The sequence below is a fragment of the Bicyclus anynana genome, chromosome Z (genome assembly GCF_947172395.1).
Source record: "Bicyclus anynana chromosome Z, ilBicAnyn1.1, whole genome shotgun sequence".
NCBI classification, from domain to species: domain Eukaryota; kingdom Metazoa; phylum Arthropoda; class Insecta; order Lepidoptera; family Nymphalidae; genus Bicyclus; species Bicyclus anynana.
In genome coordinates, this window is record NC_069110.1 from 21342020 (window position 1) to 21351140 (window position 9121).

At 38.8% G+C, this 9121-nt stretch overlaps 1 protein-coding gene across 1 annotated transcript; it reads left to right on the forward strand.

Annotated features, from left to right (window-relative positions):
• The first annotated feature begins 1999 nt into the window (after positions 1–1999).
• Positions 2000–8840, forward strand: LOC112047647 (uncharacterized). The gene is made up of 4 exons (XM_024084827.2): positions 2000–2158; positions 2896–3207; positions 4764–4895; positions 7056–8840. The coding sequence occupies exons 1-4, from the start codon at positions 2138–2140 to the stop codon at positions 7548–7550; spliced, it is 960 nt and encodes a 319-aa protein (XP_023940595.2). The 5' UTR covers positions 2000–2137; the 3' UTR covers positions 7551–8840.
• Positions 8841–9121: the final 281 nt, after the last annotated feature.

The window sequence follows — 9121 nt, forward strand, 5'->3', positions numbered from 1 at the left end:
ATTAATAGAATATTAATTACAGTAAGCTGGTGACTGTCGTTATATAATATTTGGACTCCGATCGCTAACGTGATGCTAACAAAGCCGTATTGTGAAATGTGCAGTCAGACTTATTTGAGTTATGTAATAGTACAATGAGCTGAAAATATTGTTGCTAAAGGGAACTTCAAAATATCTTCTACTAATGATATAGTACCTATCAAACATTTCGAAACCGACGGGAATTAAACCTGAGTGCTTGTAGCGTGCAGCGTGTAGCGTGCAGCGTGTATGCAGCGTGTATGCAGCGTGTATGCAGCGTGTATGCAGTGTGTATGCAGCGTGTATGCCGCGTGTATGCAGCGTGTATGCAGCGTGTATGCAGCGTGTAGCGTGCAGCGTGTATGCAGCGTGTATGCAGCGTGTATGCAGCGTGTATGCAGTGTGTATGCAGCGTGTATGCCGCGTGTATGCAGCGTGCAGGCCCGAGTGTTACCCACTCCCGGCCGCTTGTCGCTTGCTTGTCGACGGCACGCTCGATTATCATTTCTAGGTTGCATTACTTATATTCAATTTTGTTTTTGATTTTTGTTATTACTTATATTCAACGAAATTACATAATAATGATAAATAAAAGACTATTATAAAGAAGATGTAGAAATCGAGATATGCAGAGACAAATGTGGAGAGACATTGCCGGGAAGCTCTACACGGTGGGAGGCTGTGAGTGCAACGACGGCTCTACCTTGACCAAATTAGTCCCTTTGCATTTCTCGATTTCTATCTGAATTATTTTCTTGTTTCGGCCTTTTTAGACTCTTTTTTAATGTAGTCGGGTTATAGTTTTTAAACTTGATTTTTTCTAATCATTAATATAGTCTTTTATTTATCATTGTTATATAATTTCGTTGAATATATAAGGTTTTAGTTTTAAACTTTATTTTTATTCAATAGTTTTCCGTTTCCCGATCGGCCCTACCTTACCTTACACTAGCCCTATCCACGAGTACTTCCTACATGGCCGCATTCTTATGTGAAACGGCTGGAGCGCGCGAACTTTACGATCGCATTTTAAAGATACTCGTACACTTAAACAATATTATATATACATATTTGTATTTGCTCGCCAAGACCTTTCTTTTGATACCAATGGCGATTTTTTCAATTTTTTTTGAGGTGAGAATTTGAGAAATTCCGTGATACAATTTTTAAAATAAATTTATTTAGCCTATGTCATCCGGGTTACATTACAAATCTTTTGACACCGCATTAATGAAAAAAAAAATCAGTTCTGTAGCTTAGGCGCTGAGGTGGGACGCACATGTAACATAAGTACATACACACATAGATTGCTAAAATCATCACCCTTCTTTTTGGCTTCGCCGTAGTCGGATAAAAACAGGCTCAGTCCTGAAGTGTAGAAAGCAATTAGCAAACAGTCCGGACCGATATTGGGTAGGATGACTTTAGTCTACATTACATTATTTAATACGTCGCGCATGATTTCTATTATATTATATTATTTTTTTAATTAATTATTATTTATTAAGAAATCCTACTGTCCTACCAATATCATAAACGTGAAAGTTTGTATGGATTTTTGTTATTCTTTATCCTCAACTATACTGAATCAATTTGGCTGAAATTTAAAACGAAGACAGATTTTCACGGAGAAACGGAGAAACGAATTTTTATTCCGGAAATGTTGAATCACGTACTTATATTTCGCGGGGCGCACTAGTAATACGATAAGAATTAAGTTTCTTATTGTATTACTTGCCAATTTATCCTAATAACCTAACATATCCTAATGGTGGCAAGAATACTGGCAGCATTTCCGTGTTGGATAGCCAGGCTGAACCTGAGCCGCGGGGATGAACATGCAGACTAGTTAGATACCAACAATCACGAACAATCACGACACCGATACGGTGCATCGGTGCCTTGTACTACCTCATCGCCCAGTCAACAGTACCTCTGTACGTAGGTCCTACCTGCGCCCGGTCACCGGTCACCGGTCACCGGTCACCGGTCACGTTCGGCGGCCGACGTGCGATCCTTAGCAAAGGAATACACGTACGAGAGAGGGGCTGCTCGATAAATACAGTCGCGCGGACGCTTCCGAGGCAGTCGTGGCAGCGTGCACCTCCCTTTCAATATGAGGACGCTGGCGATCACGGTGGGTGTTGTTGGTTGTGTTGTTGTGGCGCTGTGCCGATTATCATGTTGCAGATTATCTCCACTTTGTTGTCAGACAAGTGACTTGTTGATAACGTCTGCACGCACTCGTAGGGCAGTGATGATACCAAATTAAAGTGATTAAGAAACTTGTCGAGTAAACGCTATTTCAAGTGATATTGTTGATGAAATACTTGTTCTAATTTTGTAAAATAATAAATACATCGTACAGTGTAATAATGTGTACTTTGTACGCACTCTCCCGGCTCGTATCGGCAGCTCGACTCGGCTCGGACTGATGTCGCGGAAACATTTTTTACAAAGTTTCATCACAACCTGTTGAGTTGATTAGGAACGTACCCAGTACACAGGACACGTACACAGGCCAAACATAACACGTTAATTAGTAATCAAGTAGTTACAAGTTTTATTCATTACATTTATTAATGTTTTCATTTATTTTAGTATATATTAATTTAGTAGTCGCTACGTTTCTTTATATTTAGTCACATATAAACATTCAATTTTGCCTCAAATAAATAATTAAAAAAAAAAAAATTAAAAAAAAAAACATTCGTTTTAATTCATTTATCGTGATTAAATATTTCGGTTTTTGAAACGAATCTAAAATAATAATAATAAAGTATACAACAAGCATATTTTAATTGCTAAATATGTGTTTATAAAAGAATAATTTTATTTAAATAATATGACATAATACGTTGTTTTATTTCCCAGTTATGGTTGGCGTTGGCCGTAGTGGCGTCCGTCGCGGTCCCACTCAAAGACGAGCAAGAGAACGGCGAACTTTCTCGGGACAAACGGTCCCCCACAGACTGGCACTCACCTCCAGAAGGAGTTTGGGAGAAGAAACTCGTCTGGAAGGAAGAGTACAAAAAAATTTGGGTCGACAAAAAGAAGCTCGTATGGAAAGTGGAGTGGCGAAAGACTAAAGTCCCGAAATGGATAACTGAGAAAAAACAAGAGTGGCATGAAAAACAAGTTCCTGCTTATAAAGTTGTCAAAAAACCCATTTGGAAGGAGATCAAGGTATGCAATTGCGCACAGACTTCATATAAGTTGTGAGATCTGTGCGCGTGTCTCTCGGAAGGGCTCCGTACCCAACCGGTAGAGAGAACCTTAAGTGGGAAAATGTCGTTGTGGTCCCCGGCTTCTTAGCACAACTGACCGCCTCGCAGAGCGTGTGCAAAACTCTTGTGCAATTTTCCGTTTTAATATACGTCGACTGTTTTAATAAACGCATGTTTTCTATTTCTAAATAATTTTAAATTGTAATAAAGAGGTCTAAGAGAAAATAAGATCTTGCTGGTTTACTCTTCGGAGTATTGAAACAAACGTGATTGAAGTATTTTATTGCTGTACTCATTTATGTTTGTTGACAATTTAAATAGAGATTGCAGACTTTACCTCGACAGATTTATCAATGAGGCACTTTCGCCATGTGCGCAGCTCAGCTCAGTGGGATACTACTAGAGACAACGACATTTTACACTATAGACATGTAACGTGTCTACAAAATCACCGCTAAAAGTGAGGCGAAATTAGCTACTCCACTGAGCACACACATGCACAAATTTGTGTTTAACTGTATCATATATTTATGTATACAAATACAACTTGATATTGTTATGTATAGTTAGGTATTATTTGTTTAAATAACTTTCGTTGTTTGACTAGAATGTACTTTTGTTCACGTTTGTCTCATAAAGTGGGCTGTCGCTGCTCTATAAAAACATAATTTGTCATGTTTAAACACAATTTTTCGATTCATCATCATCATCATCATCATCATCATCATCTAAATTGCTAAATTTGTTAGTCAAGACCACCCACCCCTCCCCCACGTCTACCAGCTAAGCAATTTTTACTTCACTGGTAGACGTGCCGTTACAACTTTTTTTTGGGTTCTTTCAATACTGTTTATGTAGAGGTAGGATTATTTTATTCTCGTCTGTTTCCCATGGTGTGGCATACCGCATATCGATATTGGTACATATGTGCATTAAAAGGATTTAAAGTGGTAACTTTTTCTACGGAACCCTACAGAGCGCATGGCCCGACATGCACTTGGCCGATTTTATTTTTCAACCGACGTTTTCGTCGGTTGAATAATAAACAAAGAGAAGGTTAACAATTCGACTTGTAAATATATTTTTGTAATTTGAAAGGGTATATTGGTTAATTAGTCATGATTGCAGGTGATTTTGGTTTTTTTTTATTCATTTTAAGTACAGTTTTAGACGGCACTTGGACTGGGTTTCAGGCTTCCAACTAAACGTCTACAAAATGGTAAAATGCTGTGTTCGAACCTTTTTGTGGATTATCTCTCACTCACTGGGCATTGATCTAGCGCTTCTACTGTGCAATTGGCAAGATCGTTGATGAATGAAGGACTGCGAGCGTGTGAAGTCGTAAGGCAGAGAGAAGGACTGGAAGATATGAAGTCGTGCGCGCGGGGCATCGTCTACCCTGTCACGGCCCACGCGAACCATCGGGAGTGTTACAAGCGAATCGGCCAAGCTATAAAATTCAATATCGTGATGTGTGGCAAACTTATAAAATAAAGATCTTTTCTTCTTTTCAAGGTACCCATTTGGCGCGATATCAAGGTACCCGATGTCAAGAAATATTACAAGCCCGTTTGGAAGGTCATACAAGTGCCCGTGACTAAAACTATCCAAGTTCCCGTCTACAACAAGAAGTTTGTGCCGGAGTGGGTACGTACGTCATCACATACTATTGTACTAGGTCGATACGTTACTGTCGGCCTTTTGTTCAACCAATTTTATTTAGCAAAATTACTAATAATATTTGTCAAAAACATGTTTGACGATTATTCGGGAGTGCAGTCACGTACGCCGTGAGCGCACCGGTTCCCATTAGCGGGACGGTCGACACGACTCTTGGAGGCTCCACGCTATGATATCGGTCATACAAATTGACGTAAGCCTTACTCATTTGCCAGTTTTTCAAAAAGCGGTTAACTTGACAGTCTCATATTTATCCTTATCGACATCCTTATAACATAGATCCATAAAGGAATTCCCTGTGGAGTGCTTTCAATGGTGCAACAAATATCAATGTAGCCGTTTTCGAATAACGTGTTCTAATAACCTGACTTTGTAAAATATTAAGATTAAATTATTTTTATGTCACATTCGTGACTTAGTTTACAATTGTACCAAAATTAATCAAATTTTTTTCATAAAAAGCGAATCAATCTTCTCAAATTCAATAACCCACGGGTTGAACTTGGTTTACTTCAGATTTATGTGCACATCTTCCCTACCCCTACAGTAATGCAAAATTTCTAAAAGACGCAGAAATTCCGCTGTATGACGCCCGGCGCTTTCATTTACGTAGTTCCCGTTCCCGAGTGAATGTGGGGATCAAACATAGCCTATGGCACTCGCAAATAACGTAGTTTTCAATTGGTAAAACAATTTTCCAAATCGGTCCAGTAGATCCAGAGATTATCTCCTACAACCACACGAACTTTACCTCTTTATATTATTAGCATAGAAGTCTCTATTTCCCTTGGTCATACCACCACTCTCGAAGGACTGGACCGATTTTGCTAAGGGTACGAGTAAGATAGAGAATTATAGGGTAGGGTAGGGTACGGGTAGGGAAGCGTAGGGGTAGGGTAGGGGTAGGTTTTGGGTAGGGTAGGGTAGGGATAGGGTAGAGTAAAGTTGACATCGAAATTTACGCGGACGAAGTCGCGGGCGTCCGCTAAAATATAACTAAGTTCAGACAACTTTAATTCGATAATACCTGAACAATTAGTACCTTATCAACCCATATTCGGCTCACTGCTGAGCTCGAGACTCCTCCCAGAATGAGAGGAAACAATTAGTACGCTTTTTGAAAATTTGTGATCTTAGACTCCGTCAGTGAAATCGCAGTCAAGATTGTCAAAGAATAAATTAAAAAATTAAATGGAAAGCCGTTCAACGTTATATAGTTACAATAGTGCAGTAAACATTGAAACTATCGATATCAATTCACTGCCTATACCGTTGGCTCCCTGAATAATTTTGAAGAGTTGAAGAAGAAGAAGAATTTGAGATGAGAATAGTATGAGTACGACGGTGCGAAGTGCGCAATGAGGAGTGAGCTTACGACTTCAAACTTTAGAACATCAGCGAATAGTTACTTGTCTATTGGAATTTTACATAAAACATTAAATTTAAAATTTTGAAAAAACCCCGAAGGTCGTGAAATTATTCATTACACTCTCGATCAAGTCATCGACATTCTCTTTCAGTGCCTTTTCATTTCCGAGACCCCAGTCGAATATATTCTTCCCCGCTTTCATATGCCACAACTTTTAAACAGCTCAACCGATTTTCATCAAACATGTCTAACTAAGAATAATCGCACATAAATCACCTTTAAAACAAAAGAAAACTTTATTGAAATCGCATTATCCGCTCGGGGGATATGGTGTCACAGTCAGACTGACAGACAGACAGACACGTCAAATTTATAACACCCCTCTTTTTGCGTTGGCGGTCAAATATCTCGGGAAGGGCGCTCTGGAGCTGTTTGATACTGTACCACCTTCGCTGTTGTACCACAAGACAAATCGCAGAGATCTACACCGCTATGTTGTCGATATTCCTCGGACTCGTACTAAGCGATTTAGTTCCTCTTTCCTCATAAGCTCTACGAAGATGTGTCACTGGTACTGGCCCTCCCAGCATCAGTTATTCCCTATCATCTTCAATATGGCTATCTCAACGTCAAGAGTGAAGGCAGTGAGTGAGGCATCTTCTGGGCGCGTTCTACTATGGGTTGCATCATAGCTTACCAACAGGCGTGATTGAAGCTGAGCTCTAAGTTTTACTAAACAAAAATAAATTCCATTGCAGGTAAAAGAAGGCGTTCCAGGAGAAAAGTATTTAGGTAAAGACGAGCACGGATGGGAATACACCAGTCACGACTTATGGCGTAAAAAATTGATCTGGAAACCCATTTGGGTCAAATCCTTCAAAACGGAACATAAGCAAGAGTGGGTTGATGAGAAAAAACTCGAATGGAAGGAAGAATGGAAAAAAGTGTGGAGATGGGAGAAAAAGCAAGAATGGGCGATAGAGAAAAAGCAGGAGTGGGTCGAAGAGAAAGTGCAAATATGGAAAACTGTCAAAACGGAAGTGTGGGTGCCCGTCCAAAAGAAAATTTGGGTTGAGAAATGGCATCAAATTAACGTCCCGGTGTGGAAAACTGAACAAGTCCCAGCGTGGAAAAAGGTCTACAAGCCTGTATGGCAAAAAGTATGGGTAAAGATTCACCACGAACACCACGACCACCACGACCACCACGACCACCACGAACACCACGATGAACACCACGGATGGGATAAATAGTTTGTTTGCACACCGACTACGTTATTTTGTACATATAGAGATACCTACGGTGTAGTCGAGAGTCACTTGTTGTTAGTGGTGAGAGCCAAGATGTTAATGTTGAGTGTTTTGTAAATAGCGTTACGGATTTCTTTAACTACTAGTAATGATGGTAAGTGGCAAGCAGAAGCTTCAGGCGTACGCCAACGCGAATGCTCTCTTTTAAGGCCATTGCTATAAATTCCGCTTGCGAATGTCAATTTGGTATCAAGTGCGCCTTTAGCCGTGCTCTTTTAATTTTGTATTTGATATAATGATTATTATTTATTCACAAAATTAAAAGATCACTTTGGCAAAAATGTTGCTTACCATGTTATTGTTTAATTAAGTCAATTATTGTTAAATATGAAAATGCTGTACAGTCATAATTCATTTGATTTTTACAAACGATTTATGATTGCACCATGTTCAACCACGAAGAAGACGTTGCGGTCAGTTTTCATATTTTCATGGTAACTTACCCAAAATCGGAAAATGAAGAAAACGCGAAAGTGTCAAAGTATCAAATATAGAAGTCTCAAATGCCCAGAACGGGTATGTGAAATTATATCATTTAAGTAAATTTTGAGTTCAAACTGAGTCAATATAATATTTAGATACTTTTATTTGCCAAAATGTTGTAATTTAATATTTTGATATTTGTCACTTTCCGCAAGGAGAGGCTAACCAAAAATAAAATCGGCTATGTTGATTCTGTCATCTATCTGACTGTCCCACATCAGTGCTACGAGTGCATTCCGAACAGAGTCATGAACAACGACCGTCGAACACGTGCGCCGCTGTCGCCGGTGATCTACGTTTAGTTTCGCTCTTATTTATTACTTACGTACAGTTTAATTTGCATATTTTGATAAATTAGAAAGATCCAACGCATCAGTCGTTACTTTCAAAAGACATCTTTTATTTTTACAAACATAATTTGATTCATTGACTGTGTGTTTTATGATCCGGAAGAAATTAATTTGAAACTGTGCATCCTTTATTAACGTAAAACGCAAGGGCCAGGTAACTGACGGAGCCCGTATTTTTCTTTAACGACTGATTAACGGTCAACACGTGTTGTTTGTTGAGGCGATCACACAAAGGTGCTGTAAGTCCGCGTTCGTCGTTCAGTGTGCTGATGCACTCGTACTGCACGACTGATGCCATTGAGCGATCTATCGATACCATTATGATACAAAGTACAATGTTGATTTTATGTTTTTAAATATATACGAACAGGTTGAAGATAATAAAGAAAATAAATATATATTTAAAGTATTTTTATTTCTTATTCATATACATACTATCGTATTCCTTCACAACAAATATCATCACTAAAATTATCAATAAATATAAATTGTTTGGAGACAGTAAGAAGTCGCGTGGAATAATAATAAACCCAATAATATTTATCAGTAAGTAATTAGAAGACGCCCGCGACTTCGTATGGAATTCAGTTTTTCACAAATCCCGCGGGAACCATGGATTTTTCCGCAATGAAAAGTAGCTTATGTGTTAATCCAAATTATAATCTATTACCATTCCAAATT